At 46.6% G+C, this 23,328-nt stretch overlaps 3 protein-coding genes across 3 annotated transcripts in view; 2 read left to right on the top strand and 1 right to left on the bottom strand.

Annotated features, from left to right (window-relative positions):
• Positions 1-119: 119 nt before the first annotated feature.
• AP2S1 (adaptor related protein complex 2 subunit sigma 1) lies at positions 120-11,713 on the top strand. The gene is made up of 5 exons (XM_062512516.1): positions 120-206; positions 3,309-3,458; positions 6,904-7,017; positions 7,721-7,780; positions 9,914-11,713. Exons 1-5 carry the CDS (start codon positions 204-206, stop codon positions 10,013-10,015), a joined length of 429 nt encoding a protein of 142 aa, XP_062368500.1. The 5' UTR covers positions 120-203; the 3' UTR covers positions 10,016-11,713.
• Positions 11,714-12,065: 352 nt separating this feature from the next.
• Positions 12,066-17,041, bottom strand: FKRP (fukutin related protein). The gene is made up of 2 exons (XM_062512513.1): positions 17,016-17,041; positions 12,066-14,031 (listed from the first exon to the last, which is right to left on the bottom strand). Exon 2 carries the CDS (start codon positions 13,888-13,890, stop codon positions 12,070-12,072), a length of 1,821 nt encoding a protein of 606 aa, XP_062368497.1. The 5' UTR covers positions 13,891-14,031; positions 17,016-17,041; the 3' UTR covers positions 12,066-12,069.
• Positions 17,036-23,328, top strand: part of STRN4 (striatin 4) — an 8,037-nt gene continuing 1,744 nt past the window's right edge. The window contains exons 1-3 of the mRNA XM_062512441.1: positions 17,036-17,278; positions 19,344-19,447; positions 22,626-22,689. Of these exons, the coding sequence (XP_062368425.1) occupies positions 17,081-17,278; positions 19,344-19,447; positions 22,626-22,689 (366 nt within the window). The 5' untranslated portion in view covers positions 17,036-17,080. The remainder of the gene's footprint in view (positions 17,279-19,343; positions 19,448-22,625; positions 22,690-23,328) is intronic.

Raw genomic sequence — 23,328 nt, 5'->3', positions numbered from 1 at the left:
GGGGCGGGAAACGTGAGGGCTGAGAGAGAGGGGGGGGGGGGAAAGGGCGGGAACGGGAGGCCCCGCGCAGGCGCAGTGCGTGAGGCGCGGGGGGCGCCCCCTGGCGGAGGCGGGAAGCGGCGGGGCCTGGCCGTGAGGGCGGGGGGGCGGAACCGGGAGCGGAACCGGGAGCGGAACCGGGAGGGTCTCGGGCCGGTACCGCCATGGTGAGACCACCCCCCCCCCCCCCCCCCGCGGGCAGCGGAGAAGCGGGAAGGACACGGGGATAGCGGGAATAGGGAGGGTCGGGACCGGGGGGGAAGGACCCGGGGGCGGCCTCGGGCCTGGAGAGCCCTGAGGGGAGACTGGGGGGGAGGGGGGTTCTGAGGGCGGGTTTCACTATTTTGGTTTTTTTTTCTGGGGGGATTTTTGGTTTTTTCCAGTATTTGGGGTCGTTTCGAGGGGGGGATTCACTATTTTAGATTTTTTGTGAGGAGATTTTTGGGTGTCTTGGGGGATTTTCAGTATTTGGGGTCTTTTAGGGGATTCTGGAGAGGTTTCACTATTTTGGTTTTTTTTTCTGAGGGGATTTTGGGATTTTTTTCCATTATTTGGGGTCGTTTTGAGGGGAGAATTCACTATTTTAGATTTTTTGTGACGAGATTTTTGGGGTATCTTGGGGAATTTTCAGTATTTGGGGTCTTTTAGGGGGTTCTGGAGGGGTTTTATTATTTTGGTTTTTTTTTCTGGGGGGATTTTTGTTTTTTTCCAGTATTTGGGGTCGTTTTGAGGGGAGAATTCACTATTTGAGATTTTCTGTGAGGAGATTTTTGGGTTATCTTGGGGATTTTCAGTATTTGGGGTATTTTAGGGGGTTCTGCAGGGGTTTCACTATTTTGGGGTTTTTTTCTGAGGGGATTTTTGGTTTTTTTTTCCAGTATTTGGGGTCGTTTCGAGGGGGGATTCACTATTTTAGATTTTTTGTGAGGAGATTTTTGGGGTATCTTGGGGAATTTTCAGTATTTGGGGTCTTTTAGGGGATTCTGGAGAGGTTTCACTATTTTGTTTTTGTTTTTTTCCTGAGGGGATTTTCAGTTTTTTTCCATTATTTGGGGTCGTTTTGAGAGGGAATTCACTATTTTAGATTTTTTGTGACGAGATTTTTTGGGTGTCTTGGGGGATTTTCAGTATTTGGGGTCTTTTAGGGGGTTCTGGAGGGGTTTTATTATTTTGGTTTTTTTTCTGAGGGGATTTTTGTTTTTTTCCAGTATTTGGGGTCGTTTTGAGGGGAGAATTCACTATTTGAGATTTTCTGTGAGGAGATTTTTGGGTTATCTTGGGGGATTTTCAGTATTTGGGGTATTTTAGGGGGTTCTGCAGGGGTTTCACTATTTTGGGGTTTTTTTCTGAGGGGATTTTTGGTTTTTTTTTCCAGTATTTGGGGTCGTTTCGAGGGGGGATTCACTATTTTAGATTTTTTGTGAGGAGATTTTTGGGTGTCTTGGGGGATTTTCAGTATTTGGGGTCTTTTAGGGGATTCTGGAGAGGTTTCACTATTTTGTTTTTGTTTTTTTCCTGAGGGGATTTTCAGTTTTTTTCCATTATTTGGGGTCGTTTTGAGAGGGAATTCACTATTTTAGATTTTTTGTGACGAGATTTTTTGGGTGTCTTGGGGGATTTTCAGTATTTGGGGTCTTTTAGGGGGTTCTGGAGGAGTTTTATTATTTTGGTTTTTTTTCTGAAGGGATTTTGGGATTTTTCCACTATTTGGGGGCGTTTCGAGGGGGGGATTCACTATTTTAGATTTTTTGTGAGGAGATTTTTGGGTGTCTTGGGGGATTTTCAGTATTTGGGGTTTTTTTGAGGGGTCCTGAGGGGTTTTCATTATTTTTGGGGTTTAATGAGGGGATTTCGGGGTGGTTTTGAAACTCCCAAAAATCCCATTTTTTTCCTGGAATTGCGGGGCAGATCCGCTTCATCCTGCTCCAGAACCGGGCTGGGAACTCTCCCTTAAATCGGAATAAAATCCGAATTTCAGTGATGACAAAAATGTGAATTTTTGGGACAGAATTTCCCCGATATTTCCCCAATTTCTGACCCTCCCAAAATCCCATTTTTTTTCCTGGAATTCCGGGGCAGATCCGCTTCATCCTGATCCAGAACCGGGCTGGGATATTGCAATAAAATCCCAATTTCGATGCTGACAAAAACATGAATTTTTAGGACAGAATTTCCCCGATTTTTCCCCAATTTCTGACCCTCCCAAAATCCCATTTTTTTTCCTGGAATTCCGGGGCAGATCCGCTTCATCCTGCTCCAGAACCGGGCTGGGATATTGCAATAAAATCCCAATTTCGATGCTGACAAAAACGTGAATTTTTAGGACAGAATTTCCCCGATTTTTCCCCAATTTTTAACCCTCCCAAAATCCCATTTTTTTCCTGGAATTGCGGGGCAGATCCGCTTCATCCTGCTCCAGAACCGGGCTGGGAACTCTCCCTTAAATCGGAATAAAATCCCAATTTCGATGCTGACAAAAACGTCAATTTTCAGGACAGAATTTCCCCGATTTTTCCCCAATTTTTAACCCTCCCAAAATCCCATTTTTTTCCTGGAATTGCGGGGCAGATCCGCTTCATCCTGATCCAGAACCGGGCTGGGAACTCTCCCTTAAATCGGAATAAAATCCGAATTTCAGTGATGACAAAACGGGAATTTCGGCGACAAATAAATTCAAATTTCAGGGACTGAATTTTTCCAATTTTCCCTAATTTTTAACATTCCCAAAACCTATTTTTTTCTGGGAATTGCGGGGCAGATCCGCTTCATCCTGCTCCAGAACCGGGCTGGGATATTGCAATAAAATCCCAATTTCGATGCTGACAAAAACGTCAATTTTCAGGACAGAATTTCCCCGATTTTTCCCCAATTTTTAACCCTCCCAAAATCCCATTTTTTTCCCTGGAATTGCGGGGCAGATCCGCTTCATCCTGACCCAGAACCGGGCTGGGAACTCTCCCTTAAATCGGAATAAAATCCGAATTTCAGTGATGACAAAACGGGAATTTCGACGACAAATAAATTCAAATTTCAGGGACAGAATTTTTCCAATTTTCCCTAATTTTTAACATTCCCAAAACCTGTTTTTTTTCTGGGAATTGCGGGGCAGATTCGCTTCATCCTGCTCCAGAACCGAGCTGGGATATTGCAATAAAATCCCAATTTCGATGCTGACAAAAACGTCAATTTTCAGGACAGAATTTCCCCGATTTTCCCCCAATTTTTAACCCTCCCAAAATCCCATTTTTTTCCCTGGAATTGCGGGGCAGATCCGCTTCATCCTGATCCAGAACCGGGCGGGGAAGACTCGCCTGGCCAAGTGGTACATGCAGTTTGACGACGACGAGAAGCAGAAGCTCATCGAGGAGGTGCACGCCGTGGTCACCGTCAGGGACGCCAAGCACACCAACTTCGTCGAGGTGAGAGCCCCCCCTGCTCTCCTTTTGCCACCTGAACTCACCTTCCCTACGCCAAAATTGACTTTTTCTGCACCGGAATGGGCTTTTTTTTTTTTTTTTTTTACACCAAAATCACCAATTTTAACCCAAAATCGACATTTTTTTTAACCCCAGAATCGCCATTCTTAGGATAAAATAGTCATTTATTTACTCCAAAATTGACATTTTTAACACCTAAATTGACTTTTTTTTTTTTACACCAAAATTGCCATTTTTTTGGACAAAATTGTCTTTTTTTATTCCAAAATTCACTTTTTTTTACCCCAAAATCACCAATTTTAACCAAAAATCACCATTTTTTGGACAGAATTGTCTTTTTTTATTCCAAAATTCACTTTTTTTACACCAAAATCACCAATTTTAACCCAAAATTGACATTTTTAACCCAAAATCGCCATTTTTTGGACAAAATTGTCTTTTTTAATTCCAAAATTCACTTTTTTTTACACCAAAATCACCAATTTTAACCCAAAATTGACATTTTTAACCCAAAATCACCATTTTTGGGACAAAATTGTCTTTTTTTATTCCAAAATTGTCTTTTTTTACACCAAAATCACCAATTTTAACCCAAAATTGACATTTTTACCCCAAAATCACCATTTTTTGGACAAAATTGTCTTTTTTTATTCCAAAATTGTCTTTTTTTACACCAAAATCACCAATTTTAACCCAAAATTGACATTTTTAACCCAAAATCACCATTTTTTGGACAAAATTGTCTTTTTTTATTCCAAAATTGTCTTTTTTTACCCCCAAATCACCAATTTTAACCCAAAATTGACATTTTTTACCCCAAAATCACCATTTTTTGGACAAAATTGTCTTTTTTTATTCCAAAATTCACTTTTTTTACACCAAAATCACCAATTTTAACCCAAAATTGACATTTTTTACCCCAAAATCACCATACTTAGGACAAAATAGTCATTTCTTATTCCGAAATTGACATTTTTAACACCAAAATCCCATTTTTTGGACAAAATTATCTTTTTTATTCCAAAATTCACTTTTTTTACCCCAAAATCACCAATTTTAACCCAAAATCGACATTTTTTTTAACCCCAGAATCGCCATTCTTAGGATAAAATAGTCATTTATTTACTCCAAAATTGACATTTTTAACACCAAAATTGACATTTTTTTTTTTACACCAAAATTGCCATTTTTTGGACAAAATTGTCTTTTTTAATTCCAAAATTCACTTTTTTTACACCAAAATCACCAATTTTAACCCAAAATTGACATTTTTACCCCAAAATCACCATTTTTTGGACAAAATTGTCTTTTTTTATTCCAAAATTGTCTTTTTTTACACCAAAATCACCAATTTTAACCCAAAATTGACATTTTTAACCCAAAATCACCATTTTTTGGACAAAATTGTCTTTTTTAATTCCAAAATTCACTTTTTTTACCCCAAAATCACCAATTTTAACCCAAGATTGACATTTTTAACCCAAAATCACCATTTTTTGGACAAAATTGTCTTTTTTTATTCCAAAATTGTCTTTTTTTACCCCAAAATCACCAATTTTAACCCAAAATTGACATTTTTACCCCAAAATCGCCATTTTTTGGACAAAATTGTCTTTTTTTATTCCAAAATTGTCTTTTTTTACACCAAAATCACCAATTTTAACCCAAAATTGACATTTTTACCCCAAAATCACCATTTTTTGGACAAAATTGTCTTTTTTTATTCCAAAATTGTCTTTTTTTACACCAAAATCACCAATTTTAACCCAAAATTGACATTTTTTACCCCAAAATCACCATACTTAGGACAAAATAGTCATTTCTTATTCCGAAATTGACATTTTTAACACCAAAATCCCATTTTTTGGACAAAATTATCTTTTTTATTCCAAAATTCACTTTTTTTACCCCAAAATCACCAATTTTAACCCAAAATCGACATTTTTTTAACCCCAGAATCGCCATTCTTAGGATAAAATAGTCATTTATTTACTTGACATTTTTTTACACCAAAATTGCCATTTTTTGGACAAAATTGTCTTTTTTTATTCCAAAATTCACTTTTTTTACACCAAAATCACCAATTTTAACCCAAAATTGACATTTTTACCCCAAAATCACCATTTTTTGGACAAAATTGTCTTTTTTTATTCCAAAATTCACTTTTTTTACCCCAAAATCACCAATTTTAACCCAAAATTGACATTTTTAACCCAAAATCACCATTTTTTGGACAAAATTGTCTTTTTTTATTCCAAAATTGTCTTTTTTTACCCCCAAATCACCAATTTTAACCCAAAATTGACATTTTTAACCCAAAATCGCCATTTTTTGGACAAAATTGTCTTTTTTTATTCCAAAATTGTCTTTTTTTACCCCAAAATCACCAATTTTAACCCAAAATTGACATTTTTTAATCAAAAATCGCCATTCTTGGGACAAAATTGTCTTTTTTTATTCCAAAATTGACGTTTTTTACACCAAATTTGCCATTTTCCCCCCCAAGTCTCAGGGTTTGGGGCAATGGAGGGGATTGGGGTCAGAAGGAGCTGGGGACACTCCCAGTCCATCCCAGTCCCTCCCAGTCCCTCCCAGTCCATCCCAGTCCATCCCAGTCCCTCCCAGTCCATCCCAGTTCCATCCCAGTCCCTCCCAGTCCATCCCAGTCCCCTCCCAGTTCCATCCCAATCTCTCCCAGTTCCATCCCAGTCCATCCCAGTCCATCCCAGTTCCATCCCAGTCCCTCCCAGTCCATCCCAGTTCCATCCCAGTCCCTCCCAGTCCCATCCCAGTTCCATCCCAGTTCCATCCCAGTTCCATCCCAGTCCATCCCAGTTCCATCCCAGTCCCTCCCAGTCCCTCCCAGTCCATCCCAGTTCCATCCCAGTCCCTTCCAGTCCCTCCCAGTTCCATCCCAGTCCCATCCCAGTTCCATCCCAGTTCCATCCCAGTCCCTCCCAGTCCCATCCCAGTTCCATCCCAGTCCCATCCCAGTCCCATCCCAGTTCCATCCCAGTTCCATCCCAGTCCCTTCCAGTCCCTCCCAGTTCCATCCCAGTCCCTCCCAGTCCCTCCCAGTCCCTCCCAGTTCCATCCCAGTCCCTCCCAGTCCCTCCCAGTCCATCCCAGTCCCCTCCCAGTCCATCCCAGTCCCCTCCCAGTCCCTCCCAGTCCATCCCAGTCCCCTCCCAGTCCCTCCCAGTCCATCCCAGTCCCATCCCAGTTCCATCCCAGTCCTTCCCAGTCCATCCCAGTTCCCTCCCAGTCCCTCCAAGTCCCTCCCAGTCCCTCCCAGTTCCATCCCAGTCCCTCCCAGTCCCTCCCAGTCCCATCCCAGTCCCTCCCAGTCCCTCCCAGTCCCCTCCCAGTCCCTCCCAGTCCCTCCCAGTCCCTCCCAGTCCATCCCAGTCTGTCCCATTTCCCCCAGTTCCGCAATTTCAAGATCATTTACCGTCGCTACGCCGGGCTCTATTTCTGCATCTGCGTGGACGTCACCGACAACAACCTGGCGTACCTGGAGGCCATCCACAACTTCGTGGAGGTGAGCAGCACCTGCAGCACCTGCTCCCTTCCCCCGCCACGCCCTGCCACGCCCAGAGCCGCGATAACGGGGGGTATCGATAACAGGGGAGGTATTGATAATTGGGGGCTGTTAATTAATTGGGGGCTGTTAATTAATTGGGGGCTGTTGATTAATTGGGGGCTGTTGATAATTGGGGGCTGTTAATTAACTGGGGGCCATTGATAATTGGGGGCTGTTAATTAATTGGGGGCTGTTAATTAACTGGGGGCTGTTGATAATTGGGGGCTGTTAATTAATTGGGGGCTGTTAATTAACTGGGGGCTGTTAATTAACTGGGGGCTGTTAATTGGGGGCCGTTGATAATTGGGGGCCATTAATTAATTGGGGGTTGTTAATTAATTGGGGGCCGTTAATTAACTGGGGGCTGTTAATTAATTGGGGGCCGTTGATAATTGGGGGCTGTTAATTAATTGGGGGCTGTTAATTAATTGGGGGCCGTTGATAATTGGGGGCCGTTAATTAATTGGGGGCCGTTAATTAATTGGGGGCTGTTAATTAATTGGGGGCTGTTGATAATTGGGTGCTGTTAATTAACTGGGGGTTGTTAATTGGGGGCCGTTGATAATTGGGGGCCATTAATTAATTGGGGGCTGTTAATTAATTGGGGGCTGTTAATTAACTGAGGGCTATTAATTAATTGGGGGCTGTTAATTGGGTGCAGGTGCTCAATGAGTACTTCCACAACGTCTGCGAGCTCGACCTGGTCTTCAACTTCTACAAGGTGAGGGGTTGGGGGGGTTCTGCTTCCGGTTTGGGGAGTCCTGCTTCCGGTTTGGGGGGTTCTGTTTCCGGTTTGGGGGGTTCTGGGTCCGGTTTGGGGGTTCTGCTTCCGGTTTGGGAGGTCCTTGTTCCGGTTTGGGAGAGTCCTGGTTCCAGTTGGGGGGGTTCTGCTTCCGGTTTGGGAGGTCCTTGTTCCGGTTTGGGAGGTCCTGCTTCCGGTTTGGGGGGGGTCCTGCTACCGGTTTGGGAGGTCCTTGTTCCGGTTTGGGGGGTCCTGCTTCCGGTTTGGGGGTCCTGCTTCCGGTTTGGGGGGTCCTGGTTCCATTCTGGGGGTTTTGGGGTTTTCTTGGGAGTTTTTTTGTTCAATATTTGGGGGTTTTTTAACGTTGGTTTTGGGACGTTTGTGTTTAATTTTGGGGCTGATTTTGGGGTTTTTGGGGCTGATTTTGGGAGGTTTTTTTTGGACTGAGTTTGGGGGTTTTTGGGGCTTATTTTGGGAGTTTTGGGGCTGATTTTTTTGGGCTTTTTTAAACTGATTTTGGGTTTTTTTTAGACTGATTTTGGGGGCTGATTTTGGGTTTTCTTTAAGTGATTTTGGGGGTTTTTTTGGGCTGATCTTAGACAAATTTTGGGGTTTTTGTAACTGATTTTATGGGGGTTTTCTGGACTGATTTTGGGGGGATTTTTTTGGCTGATTTGGGGTTTTTTGGGGCTGATTTTGGGATTTTGTTTTACTGATTTTTAGGTTTTTTTTTTTTACTGATTTGGAGATTTTTTTTTGGACTGGTTTTTGGGGCTAATTTTGGGGTGGTTTTACTGATTTTGGAGGCTTTTGGGGCTGATTTTGGACCGATTTTTTGGGGTTTTTTTGGACTGATTTTTAGGGATTTTGGGGCTAATTTGGGGAGTTCTTTTTTGCCGATTTTGGGGTTTTGTTTTACTGATTTTCAGGTTTTGTTTTACTGATTTTGGGGTTTTTTTTTGAGGCTGATTTTCATCCAGTTTTGGTGTTTTTTTTTTCACTAATTTTATGGATTTATTTTCCCCCGATTTTGTTAAATTTTTTTCCCCCATTTTGATTTTTTTTTCCCAATTTTGTTCTTTTTTTTTCCCCCAATTTTAATTTTTTTACCCCTATTTTGATTTTTTACCCCGATCTTGTTAATTTTTTTCCCCTGATTTTGATTGTTTTTCCCCCGATTTTGTTATTTTTTTTCCTCCCTATTTTGATTTTTTTCCCCAATTTTGATTTTTTCCCGATTTTAATTTTTTCCCCCATTTTGATTTTTTTTCCCAATTAATTTTTCCCCCCCGATTTTGTTAAATTTTTCCCGATTTTTTTTTCCCAATTTTGTTATTTTTTCCCCCCTATTTTGATTTCCCCCCCGCGATTTTGTTAATTTTTTTCCCAATTTTTTTTCCCAATTTTGTTATTTTTTTCCCCCCTATTTTGATTTTTTCCCCAATTTTTGTTATTTTTTCCCCCATTTTGATTTCCCCCCGATTTTTTTTCCCAATTTTGTTATTTTTTCCCCCCCATTTTGATTTTTTCCCCAATTTTATTATTTTTTCCCCCCATTTTGATTTTTTCCCCAATTTTGTTTTTTTTCCCCCCATTTTGATTTTTTCCCCAATTTTGTTATTTTTTCCCCCCCATTTTGATTTTTTCCCCAATTTTGTTATTTTTTCCCCCCATTTTGATTTTTTCCCCCAATTTTTGTTATTTTTTTCCCCCTATTTTGATTTTTTCCCCCTATTTTGATTTTTCCCCCCATTTTGATTTTTTCCCAATTTTATTAATTTTTTTCCCCCCGACTTCAATTTTTTTTCCCAATTTTCTTATTATTTTTCCTCCCGTTTTTCATTTTTTTCCCCCGATTTTTTCCCCCAATTTTGTTTTTTTTCCCCCATTTTGCTTCTTTTCCCCAATTTTGTTATTCCTTCCCCCCATTTTGATTTCCCCCCCGATTTTGTTAATTTTTTTCCCCCAAATTTGATTTTTTCCTGTTTTTTTTAACTTTTTTACATTTTTTTTTAAATTTTTTTTAATTTTTTTTTAAATTTATTTTTTTAACTTATTTCATTTTTTTTTTTAATTTGTTTTTTGTTTTTTTTTTTTCCCTCTTCCCCCCAGGTTTACACCGTGGTGGACGAGATGTTCCTGGCAGGAGAAATCCGTGAGACGAGCCAGACCAAGGTGCTGAAGCAGCTCCTGATGCTGCAGTCCCTGGAATGACCCCAAATCCCCCCAAAATCACCCCAAAAAAAACCACCAAAATCCCCCCCAAAAAAACCCCAAAATTCCCCCCAAAAAACCCCAAAATCCCCCCAAAAAAACCCCAAATCCCCCTGAAATCAACCCAAAAAAAACCCCAAAATCCCCCTGAAATCAACCCAAAAAAAAACCCCAAAATCCCCCTGAAATCAACGCAAAAAAAACCCCAAATCCCCCTGAAATCAACCCAAAAAAACCCCAAAATCCCCCTGAAATCAACGCAAAAAAAAACCCAAAATCCCCCTAAAATCAACCCAAAAAAACCCAAAATCCCCCTGAAATCAACCCAAAAAAAAAAACCCAAAATCCCCCTGAAATCAACCCAAAAAAACCCCAAAATCCCCCTGAAATCAACGCAAAAAAAAAACCCCAAAATCCCCCTGAAATCAACCCAAAAAAAACCCAAAATCCCCCTGAAATCAACGCAAAAAAAAAACCCAAAATCCCCCTGAAATCAACCCAAAAAAAACCCCAAAATCCCCCTGAAATCAACGCAAAAAAAAAACCCAAAATCCCCCTGAAATCAACGCAAAAAAAACCCCAAAATCCCCCTGAAATCAACGCAAAAAAAAAACCCCAAAAAAGTGGGCCCCTCCCCCCGCCCGTCGGTGTTGTGGGAACAAAACAAAACAAAAAACAAAAAAAAAAAAAGTGAATTTTTGTCATTAAAGTGACCAAAATGTGACCACAAATGGGGAGAAATGAGTTTGAAATGATGGAAAAATGGGGGGGGGGAAAAAAAAAAAAAAAGAGATTTAAATAAATAAATAAATAAATAAATAAATAAACAGGGAGAAAATGGGATGAAAATGATAAAAAAATGGAAGTGAGATAAAAATTGGGGGGGGGAAATGAGGGAAAATCAGACAAAAATGGGGAAAATGGGATAAAAGTGATTAAAAATGGGAGAAAAGGAAATGAAAATGATAAAAAATGGGATAAAAGTGATTAAAAATGGGAGAAAAGGAAATGAAAATGATAAAAAATGGGATAAAAGTGATTAAAAATGGGAGAAAAGGAAATGAAAATGATAAAAAAATGGGATAAAAGTGATTGAAAATGGGAGAAAATGAGATATAAAATATTTCAAAAATGGGAAAAATGAGTTCAAAATGATAAAAAATTGTGAAAAAGTGAAATTGGGACCCCACAGGTGACACAGGAACCCCACAGGTGACACTGGAACCCCACAGGTGACACAGGAACCCCACAGGTGTCACAGGGACCCCACAGGTGACACAGGAACCCCCACAGGTGACACAGGAACCCCACAGGTGACACAGGGACCCCACAGGTGTCACAGGAACCCCACAGGTGTTACAGGGACCCCACAGGTGACACTGGGACCCCACAGGTGTCACAGGGACCCCACAGGTGACACAGGAACCCCACAGGTGTCACAAGGACCCCACAGGTGTCACAAGGACCCCACAGGTGACACTGGGACCCCACAGGTGTCACAGGGACCCCACAGGTGACACAGGAACCCCACAGGTGACACAGGAACCCCACAGGTGTCACAGGGACCCCACAGGTGTCACAAGAACCCCACAGGTGACACTGGAACCCCACAGGTGTTACAGGGACCCCACAGGTGACACTGGGACCCCACAGGTGACACTGGGACCCCACAGGTGTTACAGGGACCCCACAGGTGTTACAGGGACCCCACAGGTGACACTGGGACCCCACAGGTGTCACAAGGACCCCACAGGTGTCACAGGGACCCCACAGGTGACACAGGAACCCCACAGGTGTCACAGGAACCCCACAGGTGTTACAGGGACCCCACAGGTGACACTGGGACCCCACAGGTGTCACAGGGACCCCACAGGTGACACAGGAACCCCACAGGTGTCACAAGGACCCCACAGGTGTCACAAGGACCCCACAGGTGACACTGGGACCCCACAGGTGACACTGGGACCCCACAGGTGACACAGGAACCCCACAGGTGTTACAGGAACCCCACAGGTGTCACAAGAACCCCACAGGTGACACAAGCGGCAGAGACGTCACCGAGCGTTTTTATTGCCCACGTCCTGCGCCAACCTCCTGACCTGGGGGTTGGGGTACTCGGGGTTCTCGACGACCCCGGGCCCGAATTTGAACTCCAGGAAGCGCCGGGGGTCGTTGGGGGCTCTGGCGCGCACCCCGACGAAGGCCACGGTGCCCAGCGGCACCAGGAACCTCTCGGGGAACTCCACGTCCTGCGGGTGCCCCAACCACGAATCCTTGGTCATGACCCCGCCGGGCCGCGCGTAGAACGGCCACAGGTCCACGTGCAGCCGGTTGGTCCGGCTGAAGTGAACGCGGAAAAACTCCCCTTCGGCCGCCTTCTCCCACAGAAACCCTTCGGGATCCTCCACCGGGCGGCCCGCGGCCGCCACGGCCGCCAGCCAGCGGCACTTGGGGACGTCCTCGCGGTAAATGCCGACGTCCACGTCGTAATCCCAAGGGATGATGTCCCCGAGGCGGACGGCGCCCAGGAGCGACCCTCCCTCCAGCCAGTGGCGCACTCCGGCCTCTTCCAGCCGGGCCAGCACGTGCCGGGCCGTGGCGCGCAGAGCCCGCAGGCAGCAGGGCGGCGTCCAGCGCCCCTGCAGCAGGTACTGAGGGGTTTGGGCGCGCACGGTGCCGAAACACCGCGGCGTGTCCTTGGCGCAGCCGTGCCAGCGTCGGCGCCCGTCCGGCAGCACTTCCAGCTTGATCCCCAACTGCTCCAGCAGCGTCCGGCGGTGCCGGTCCAGGGAGGCGCGAGCTCTGCGCTCCTCGTGAGGGGACGGCGGCGGCCGCCGGGACGCGGGGAAGGCGTCCGGCAGCAGGAGGAGGCGCCAGCCTCGGACGGACGCTTGGAGGGACAGGGAGGTGACCACGGGGCGCGTCAGCGGGAAGGGCAGAGAGAAGAGGTCGCGCGTCCGCAGGAGCAGCACGGCCGGGGCCCCGTCCAGCGCTCCGCAGTGGTCGCCTCTCCGCCGGTCACTCGTCCGGTCGTTCCGTTGGGCATTCTGGTCGTCCCTCCATTGGTCGTCCCTCCATTGGTCGTCCGTCCACTGGTCATTGTGGTCATTCTGGTCATCTCTCCACTGGTCATTCTGGTCTTCCCTCCACTGGTCATTCTGGTCTTCCCTCCACTGGTCATTCTGGTCATCTCTCCACTGGTCATTCTGGTCATCTCTCCACTGGTCATTCTGGTCATCTCTCCACTGGTCATTCTGGTCATCCCACCGGTCATTCCGTTGGTTATTCTGCTCATTCCCCCTCTGGTCATTTCTCTGGTCATTCTGGTCACTCCTCCACCAGTCACTCTCCCTCTCACCGTGTCCGTACCTCACCGTCCACTTTTTAACGTCCACCTCCAACCTCAAACACCGCGGCCTCCGCCGCCCCACGGCCGCCGCCACCACCTTGGCGTCTCCGTCGGCCTCCAGCGCGTCCCTCATCCTCCTCAGCAGCCCCGGCGCGGCGCGGGCGCCGTCCGGCACCAGAGCCACGTGGCGAGTCCTCACGGCCAGCTCCGGCCGCGGGGGCGCGCGGTGAGGCTCCGGCCGGAGGGACAGCACGGCCACGCCGGCCGGGAGCGGCACCGGCGGGTACGGGGACGCCTCGGCCACCACCAGGACGGGGACGCCGGGGAGGGAGGAGAAGGAACGAGCGGTGGCGGCCACGTCGTGGTCGGGACCGTCGAAGTCGCGGAGGATGACGGTGACGCCGGGGACGCCGCCGGGACGGCGGCACCGGGGGGACGCGCCGGGCGCCGAGCGCGAGCACAGGAGGAGCAGCAGGTTGAGAGCGATGGCGGCGGCCAGAGCGGCCTGGCAGGGAGTGATTCTCATGGCCGCAGATAATTAATTAACGAGCTCGGTGGGCGGCGGGGGCCGGATAATTAACTGGAGGCGTTAATTAACGGGTTCGGAGGCGGAGCCGCGGTCGGCTCAGCGGAGGCGGCGACGCCTCGCGGTGACGGCGGAGCGGCGCTGTGGAGGGGAAAGGTTAACGAGGGGAGATGTTAATGAGGGGAGATGTTAATGAGGGATTGTTAATGAGGGGAGATGTTAATGAGGGGAGATGTTAATGAGGGATTGTTAATGAGGGGAGATGTTAATGAGGGATTGTTAATGAGGGATTGTTAATGAGGGGAGATGTTAATGAGGGATTGTTAATGAGGGAAGATGTTAATGAGGGGAGATGTTAATGAGGGATTGTTAATGAGGGATTGTTAATGAGGGGAGATGTTAATGAGGGATTGTTAATGAGGGAAGATGTTAATGAGGGGAGATGTTAATGAGGGATTGTTAATGAGGGATTGTTAATGAGGGGAGATGTTAATGAGGGATTGTTAATGAGGGATTGTTAATGAGGGGAGATGTTAATGAGGGATTGTTAATGAGGGAAGATGTTAATGAGGGGAGATGTTAATGAGGGATTGTTAATGAGGGATTGTTAATGAGGGGAGATGTTAACGAGGGATTGTTAATGAGCGATCTGTTAATGAGGGAAAATGTTAATAAGGGGATGTTAATGAGGGGTTTATTAATGAGAAATCTGTTAATGAGGGATTGTTAATGAGGGATTGTTAATGAGAGATCTGTTAATGAGGGGTTGTTAATGAGGAGTTTATTAAGGACAGGTTTACTAATGAGGGGTTTATTAATGAGGGGTTTATTAATGAGCGATCTGTTAATGAGGGGAAATGTTAATGAGGGATTGTTAATGAGAGATCTGTTAATGAGGGAAAATGTTAATGAGGAGATGTTAATGAGGGGTTTGTTAATGAGAAATCTGTTAATGAGGGGTTGTTAATGAAAGATCTGTTAATGAGGGGTTGTTAATGAGGAGTTTATTAAGGACAGGTTTACTAATGAGAGGTTTATTAATGAGTGATCTGTTAATGAGGGGTTGTTAATGAGGGGAGATGTTAATGAGGGGAAATGTTAATGAGGGGAAACGTTAATGAGGGATTGTTAATGAGGGATTGTTAATGAGAGATCTGTTAATGAGGGAAAATGTTAATAAGGGGATGTTAATGAGGGGATGTTAATGAGGGATTTATTAATGAGAGATCTGTTAATGAGAGGAAATGTTAATAAAGGGATGTTAATGAGGAGTTGTTAATGAGAGATCTGTTAATGAGGGGTTGTTAATGAGAAGTTTATTAAGGACAGGTTTATTAAGGATAGGTTTATTAATGAGGGGTTTATTAATGAGCGATCTGTTAATGAGGGGTTGTTAATGAGAGATCCGTCAATTAAGAGGTTATTAATGAGGGGTTTATTAATGAAGGGTTCATTAATGAAGGGTTCATTAATGAGAGGCTGGTTAATGAAGAGTTCATTAATGAACAGTTTGTTAATGAGTAATTCATTAATGAAGGGTTTCTTAATGAGGGGTTTATTAATGAAAAACTTGTTAATGAGGAGTTTATTAATGAGAGACCTGGCAATCAGGGATTCGTTAATGAGGGGTCTGTTAATGAGGAAGGATTAATTAATGAGGGCCCAAACCCCGCCCTGCAGGCGTGTAGAGCCCAAAAATCCCCAAAAATCCCCCCCAAAAATCCCCCCCAAAAATCCCCCCCGATCACCTCAAAACGCCCCAAAATCCCCTCAGAATTCCCTGGAGACCCCCGATATTCCCTAAACGCCCCCCCCCCCCAAAAAAAAAAAACAAAAAACCCAAAACCCCGCAACGAGCCCCCAAAAATCTCAAATTTCCCAAAATCCCATCTAGCCTTCCACAGACCCCCCCCCCCCCAAAAAAAACCAAAACAAACAAAAAAACCTCTTAGGAACCCCTAAAAACCACCCAAAATTCCCTCTGAACACACAAAGAGCCCCCCCCAAAAAAACCCAAAACTTCCCCAAAATCCCCTCTACCCAAAAAACCCCAAAACTTCCCCAAAAATCTCCTCTAACCCCCCCAAAAAAAACCCAAACTCCCCCAAAAATCTCCTCTAAACCCCCCCCCCAAAAAAAACCCCAAACTTCCCCAAAATCCCCTCTACCCAAAAAAATCCAAAACCTCCCCCAAAAATCTCCTGTAACCCCCCCCCCCAAAAAAAACCCCAAAATGTCCCCAAAACGCCCCCAAAAACCCCGCAAAAAACCCCAAGCCCCCCAAATCCCCTTTGAACCTCACAAAAAAACCCGGAACTCCCCCAGAATCCCCTCTAAACCCCCCCCAAAAAAAACCCAAAACTCTCCTAAAATCCCCTCTAAACCCCCCCCCCAAAAAACCCCAAAACTCCCCCAGAATCCCCTCTAAACCCCCCCCAAAAAAACCCCAAAACTCTCCTAAAATCCCCTCTAAACCCCCCCCAAAAAAACCCCAAAACTCTCCTAAAATCCCCTCTAAACCTCCCCCCCAAAAAACCCCAAAACTCTCCTAAAATCCCCTCTAAACCCCCCCCCAAAAAAACCCCAAAACTCTCCTAAAATCCCCTCTAAACCCCCCCCCAAAAAAACCCCAAAACTCTCCTAAAATCCCCTCTAAACCCCCCCAAAAAACCCCAAAACTCTCCTAAAATCCCCTCTAAACCCCCCCAAAAAACCCCAAAACTCTCCTAAAATCCCCTCTAAACCCCCCCAAAAAACCCCAAAACTCTCCTAAAATCCCCTCTAAACCCCCCCAAAAAACCCCAAAACTCTCCTAAAATCCCCTCTAAACCTCCCCCAAAAAAACCCCAAAGGCCCCCGAAGTCCAGTCTAAACCCCCCAAAAACCCCAAAAACTCCTCCAAAATCCCGTCTGACCCCCAAACAAACCCAAGATTTCCCCCAAAATCCCCTGTAACCCCAAAACAAAAATCCCAAATGCCCCCAAAAAAACCCAAAATCCCCCCTCACCCCTCCCCTCCCGTTGCCACGGCAACCGCGCCCCGGCCACTGCACTTCCTCCTTTAGCCACGCCCACTTCCGGTTAAACACCGCCACTTCCGCCCGACGCCCCGCCTTTTCCCCCACCGCACTTCCGGCTCCGTTTCTGGCAGGAAGCGCCGCCGCGCGTGGCTCCCTTTGTGGCAGCCGCCATGGCGGCCGAGCGGGCTCCGCCGGTCCGGGCCCAAAGTCCGCCCTCTCCTCCCGCTCCCGGAGCCGCCTCCGCCGCCTCCGAAGCCCCGGTACGAACCGGGCTGAGCCTGCCGGGCATCCTGCACTTCATCCAGCACGAGTGGGCGCGCTTCGAGGCGGAGAAAGGGCGGTGGGAAGCGGAGAGGGCCGAGCTGCAGGTGATAATGGCGGCCTGCGCTCCCCTCATGAGGGGAGCGGGCGCTGAGGGGACAGCGCGGGGACACCGCGGGACACCGGGGGAGGGGTGGCCGCTGCCGGCGCCATCTTGGGAGGAAATGGCGGCCGGGGCGGCGGGAGAGGGGGTGGGGACACCGGGGAGGGGGCGGGGGACGGCACCGGGATATGGCGGGAGCGGGGGTGGGGATACTGGGGATACTGGGAGGGGGTACTGGGGATACTGGGAGGGGGGTACTGGGGATACTGGGAGGGGATACTGGGGATACTGGGAGGGGGTACTGGGGATACTGGGAGGGGGGTACTGGGGATACTGGGAGGGGGTACTGGGGATACTGGGAGGGGGGTACTGGGTATACTGGGAGGGGGGTACTGGGTATACTGGGAGGGGATACTGGGGATACTGGGAGGGGGGTACTGGGTATACTGGGAGGGGGTACTGGGGATACTGGGAGGGGGTACTGGGGATACTGGGAGGGGGGTACTGGGGATAGTGGGAGGGGATACTGGGGATACTGGGAGGGGGTACTGGGGATACTGGGAGGGGGGTACTGGGGATACTGGGAGGGGGGTACTGGGGATAGTGGGAGGGGATACTGGGGATACTGGGAGGGGGTACTGGGGATACTGGGAGGGGATACTGGGGATAGTGGGATGGGCACTGGGGATACTGGGAGGGGATACTGGGCATAGTGGGATGGGCACTGGGGATACTGGGAGGGGGGTACTGGGGGTACTGGGATGGGGTACTGGGTGTACTGGGGATACTGGGCATACTGGGAGAGGGGTACTGGGGATACTGGAGGTAGTGGGATGGGAACTGGGGATACTGGGGAGAGTGGGGGGGGGTACTGGGGATAGTGGGGATACTGGGAAGGGTGTGGAGTTACTGGGATGGGCACTGGGGATAGTGGGAGAGTGATACTGGGGATACTGGGAGGGACACTGGGGACACTGGGAGTGGCACGGGGGATACTGGGAGGGGATACTGGGGATACTGGGAGGGGGGTACTGGGGATACTGGGATGGGGGTACTGGGGATACTGGGAGGAGCATTGGGGACCCTCCCAGTGCCACCTCCCCGTCACCTTCAGTACTGGGGACACTCCCTGGGTGTCCTCAAGGGTGTCCCTGTCACCCCTGGGTGTCCCAAATGTCCCCAGGTGTCCCCTGAGTGTCCCCAAATGTCCCCAGGTGTCCCCAGGTGTCCCCTGAGTGTCCCCAGGTGTCTCCAGGTGTCCCCTGAGTGTCCCCAGGTGTCCCCTGAGTGTCCCCAGGTGTCCCCAGGTGTCCCCAGGTGTCCCCTGATGTCCCCAAATGTCCCCAAGGCACAGGTGGCGTTCCTGCAGGGTGAGAGGAAGGGACAGGAGCACCTCAAGGACCCTGAGTGTCCCCAGGTGTCCCCAGGTGTCTCCTGAGTGTCCCCAGGTGTCCCCAGGTGTCCCCAGGTGTCCCCAGGTGTCCCCTGAGTGTCCCCAGGTGTCTCCTGAGTGTCCCCAGGTGTCCCCAGGTGTCTCCTGAGTGTCCCCAGGTGTCCCCAGGTGTCCCCTGAGTGTCCCCAGGTGTCTCCTGAGTGTCCCCAGGTGTCCCCAGGTGTCTCCTGAGTGTCCCCAGGTGTCCCCAGGTGTCCCCTGAGTGTCCCCAGGTGTCTCCAGGTGTCCCCAGGTGTCCCCAGGTGTCCCCTGATGTCCCCAAATGTCCCCAAGGCACAGGTGGCGTTCCTGCAGGGTGAGAGGAAGGGACAGGAGCACCTCAAGGACCCTGAGTGTCTCCAGGTGTCCCCAGGTGTCCCCAGGTGTCCCCAGGTGTCTCCTGAGTGTCCCCAGGTGTCCCCAGGTGTCTCCAGGTGTCCCCAGGTGTCCCCAAATGTCCCCAAATGTCCCCAAGGCACAGGTGGCGTTCCTGCAGGGTGAGAGGAAGGGACAGGAGCACCTCAAGGACCCTGAGTGTCCCCAGGTGTCCCCTGAGTGTCCCCTGAGTGTCCCCAGGTGTCCCCAGGTGTCTCCAGGTGTCCCCAGGTGTCCCCAAATGTCCCCAAATGTCCCCAAGGCACAGGTGGCGTTCCTGCAGGGTGAGAGGAAGGGACAGGAGCACCTCAAGCTGGATCTCGTGCGCCGAATCCGGATGTTGGAATTTGCTCTCAAGCAGGAAAGGTCGGGATGAAAAATCCAAAAAAATCCCAAAAAACCCAAAAAAAAACCCCCAAAAAAAAAAATTCCGGAATTCCTAATTGGGACCTTAAAAAAAAAAAAAAAAATAAAACCAGAACAGGAATTGGGTAAAAATCAGGGGAAAAGGCCCCAAAAACCACCTGAGAAAATTTGGGAAAAGTTACCAAAAAAAAATGTAAAAAACTGTCCCGGGTTTCGAGGTGAAAAAATCATCACAAAAGTTGCTCGAAAATTGTTCAAAAAAAACCCCAAAATTTGTCCTAAAAATCGCTGGAGGAATTTAAAAAAGCAAATGTTGTAAAATGGTGTCCTGAGTCACTGCAAAAATCCCAAAAATCCCAAAAATCTGCCCCAAAAAAAGCCTCAAAATCTAAAAAATAACACCAAGAAAAAACCTCCCCAAAACCTCCAAAAATCTCCCAGAAACCTCCAAAAATCTCCCCAAAACTTCCAAAAATCTCCCCAAAAAATTCCAAAAATCTCCCCAAAACTTCCAAAAATCTCCCCAAAACCTCCAAAAGTCTCCCCAAAACCTCCAAAAGTCTCCCCAAAACCTCCAAAAATCTCCCCAAAACCTCCAAAAATCCCCAAAAAATTCCAAAAATCTCCCCAAAACCTCCAAAAATCTCCACAAAACTTCCAAAAATCTCCCCAAAAAATTCCAAAAATCTCCCCAAAACCTCCAAAAATCTCCCAGAAACTTCCAAAAATCTCCCCAAAACCTCCAAAAGTCTCCCCAAAACCTCCAAAAATCTCCCCAAAACCTCCAAAAATCACCCCAAAAATTCCAAAAATCCCCAAAAAATTCCAAAAATCTCCCCAAAACCTCCAAAAATCTCCACAAAACTTCCAAAAATCTCCCCAAAAAATTCCAAAAATCTCCCCAAAACCTCCAAAAATCTCCCAGAAACTTCCAAAAATCTCCCCAAAACCTCCAAAAGTCTCCCCAAAACCTCCAAAAGTCTCCCCAAAACCTCCAAAAATCTCCCCAAAACCTCCAAAAGTCTCCCCAAAACCTCCAAAAATCTCCCCAAAACCTCCAAAAATCTCCCCGAAACCTCCAAAAATCTCCCCAAAACCTCCAAAAATCTCCCCGAAACCTCCAAAATCTCCCAAAAAAATTCCAAAAATCTCCAAAACCTCCAAAAATCTCCCCAAAACCTCCAAAAATCACCCCAAAAATTCCAAAAATCTCCCCAAAACCTCCAAAAATCTCCCCAAAACCTCCAAAAATCTCCCCGAAACTTCCAAAAATCTCTCCAAAACCTCCAAAAATCTCCCCAAAACTTGCGCGAAAAATCCACGGCAAAAATCGCCCCCAAGCTGCAAAAATCACCACAAATAACCCCAAAAATCACCAGAAAAAAAATCCCAAAATAGCCCCAAAAATCACCAGAAAAAAACCCAAAATAGCCCCAAAAATCACCAGAAAAAAACCCAAAATAACCCCAAAAATCACCAGAAAAAAACCCAAAATAACCCCAAAAATTACCAGAAAAAAACCCAAAATAACCCCAAAAATCACCAGAAAAAAACCCAAAATAACCCCAAAAATTACCAGAAAAAAACCCAAAATAACCCCAAAAATCACCAGAAAAAAACCCAAAATAACCCCAAAAATTACCAGAAAAAAACCCAAAATAACCCCAAAAAATCACCAGAAAAAAACCCAAAATAAACCCAAAGATCACCTAAAAAACCCCAAAATTCCCCCCTAAAAACCCCCAAAAAATCCCCAAATCTCCCCAAAAAAATCCCCAAAAAATCCTCAAAAAATCCCCAAAAAATCCCCAAAAATCCCCCAAAAATCCCCAAAAATCCCCCAAAAAATCCCCAAAAAATCCTCAGAAAATCCCCAGAAAATCCCCAAAAAATCCCCAAAAAATCCCCAAAAATTCCCCAAAAAATCCCAAAAAAATCCCTAAAAAATCCCCTAAAAAAATCCCCAAAAAATCCCCAAATTCCCTCAAAAAATCCCCAAAAATTCCCCAAAAAATCCCCAGAAATCCCCCAAAAAATCCCCAAAAAAGCCCCAAAAAATCCCCTAAAAAATCCCAAAAAATCCCCTAAAAAATCCCCCAAAAAATCCCCAAAAATCCCCAAAAATTCCCCAAAAAATCCCAAAAAAATCCCCAAAAAATCCTCAGAAAATCCCCTAAAAAATTCCAAAAAATCCCCTAAAAAAATCCTCAAAAATCCTCCAAAATCCCCAAAAAAATCCCCAAAAATCCCCCAAAATCCCAAAAAAATCCTCAAAAAATCCCCAAAAAATCCCCCCCAAAAATCCCCAAATTCCCTCAAAAAATCCCCAAAAATCCCCAAAAATTCCCCAAAAAATCCAAAAAAATCCTAAAAAATCCTCAGAAAATCCCCTAAAAAATCCCTAAAAAATCCCCAAAAAATCCCCAAATTCCCTCAAAAAATCCCCAAAAATCCCCAAAAAATCCCCAAAAATCCCCCAAAAAATCCCCAAAAAATCCCCAAAAATTCCCCAAAAAATCCCCAAAAATCCCCCAAAAAATCCCAAAAATCCCCTAAAAATCCCCCAAAATTCCCAAAAAATCCTCAAAAAATCCCAAAAAATCCCAGAAAATCCCCAAAAATCCCAGAAAATCCCCTAAAAAATCCCCAAAAATCCCCTAAAAAATCCCCAAAATTTCCCAAAAAATCCCAAAAAATCCCAAAAAATCCCCAAAAAATCCCCAAAAATCCCTAAAAATCCCCTAAAAAATCCAAAAAATCCCCAAAAATCCCCCAAAAAATCCTCAGAAAATCCCCTAAAAATCCCAAAAAATCCCCTAAAAAATCCCCCAAAATTCCCAAAAAATCCTCAAAAAATCCTCAAAAAATCCCCAAAAATCCCAGAAAATCCCCTAAAAAATCCCCAAAAATCCCCTAAAAAATCCCCAAAAATTCCCAAAAAAATCCCAAAAAATCCCCAAAAATCCCCAAAAAATCCCCAAAAAATCCCCAAAAATCCCAAAAATCCCCTAAAAAAATCCCAAAAAATCCCCAAAAATCCTCAAAAAATCCTAAAAAATCCCCAAAAATCCCCAAAAAAATCCCCACAAATCCCCAAAAAACCCCAAAAATCCCCCAAAAATCCCCCAAATCCCCAAAATGCCCCCAATCCCCCCAGTCCCGAATTGTGCCCCCCCAGGTGCAGGTACCAGAAGCTGAAATTCGGGCCCGAGGCGCCGGGGGGAAACGCCCCCAGGAGCCACGTGAGGACCCCAAAAACTGGGGGGATTTTGGGGGGGTTGGGGATTTTGGGGATTTTGGGGGGGGTTGGGATTTTGGGGATTTTGGGGGGGGTTGGGATTTTGGGGGGGTTTGGGGATTTTGGGGGGGGATTTGGGGATTTTGGGGATTTTGGGGGGGTTTGGATTTTTGGGGGATTTGGGGATTTTGGGGGGTTTGGGGATTTTGGGGATTTTGGGGGGGTTTGGGATTTTGGGGGGGTTTGGGATTTTGGGGGGGTTTGGGGATTTTGGGGGGATTTGGGGATTTTGGGGGGTTTGGGGATTTTGGGGGGGTTTGGGGATTTTGGGGGGGGTTTGGGATTTTGGGGGGGTTTGGGGATTTTGGGGGGTTTGGGGATTTTGGGGGGTTTGGGATTTTGGGGGGTTTGGGGATTTTGGGGGGGTTTGGGGATTTTGGGGGGTTTGGGGATTTTGGGGGGGGTGGGGATTTTTGGGGGTGGGTTTGGGGATTTTGGGGAGGATTGGGATTTTTGGGGGGGTTTGGGGATTTTGGGGGGGTTTGGGATTTTTGGGGGGTTTGGGATTTTTGGGGGGGGATTTGGGGATTTTGGGGGAGGATTGGGATTTTTGGGGGGTTTGGGGATTTTGGGGGGGTTTGGG

Source organism: Cinclus cinclus, chromosome 37 (assembly GCF_963662255.1).
Source record: "Cinclus cinclus chromosome 37, bCinCin1.1, whole genome shotgun sequence".
Classification (NCBI taxonomy): Eukaryota; Metazoa; Chordata; class Aves; order Passeriformes; family Cinclidae; genus Cinclus; species Cinclus cinclus.
Note: the sequence above shows the minus strand (reverse complement) of the source record. Positions and strands in the feature narration are given on the sequence as shown.

What these genes read in the sequence shown, in the direction of transcription:
- AP2S1 (XM_062512516.1), top strand. An exon ending in AGCACACCAACTTCGTCGAG is followed by an intron (nt 3,459 to 6,903) that starts GTGAGAGCCCCC and finishes CATTTCCCCCAG; the next exon opens with TTCCGCAATTTCAAGATCAT. An exon ending in CCATCCACAACTTCGTGGAG is followed by an intron (nt 7,018 to 7,720) that starts GTGAGCAGCACC and finishes AATTGGGTGCAG; the next exon opens with GTGCTCAATGAGTACTTCCA.
- FKRP (XM_062512513.1), bottom strand. Translation starts at nt 13,890, where the DNA reads ATGAGAATCACTCCCTGCCAGGCCGCTCTGGCCGCCGCCATCGCTCTC.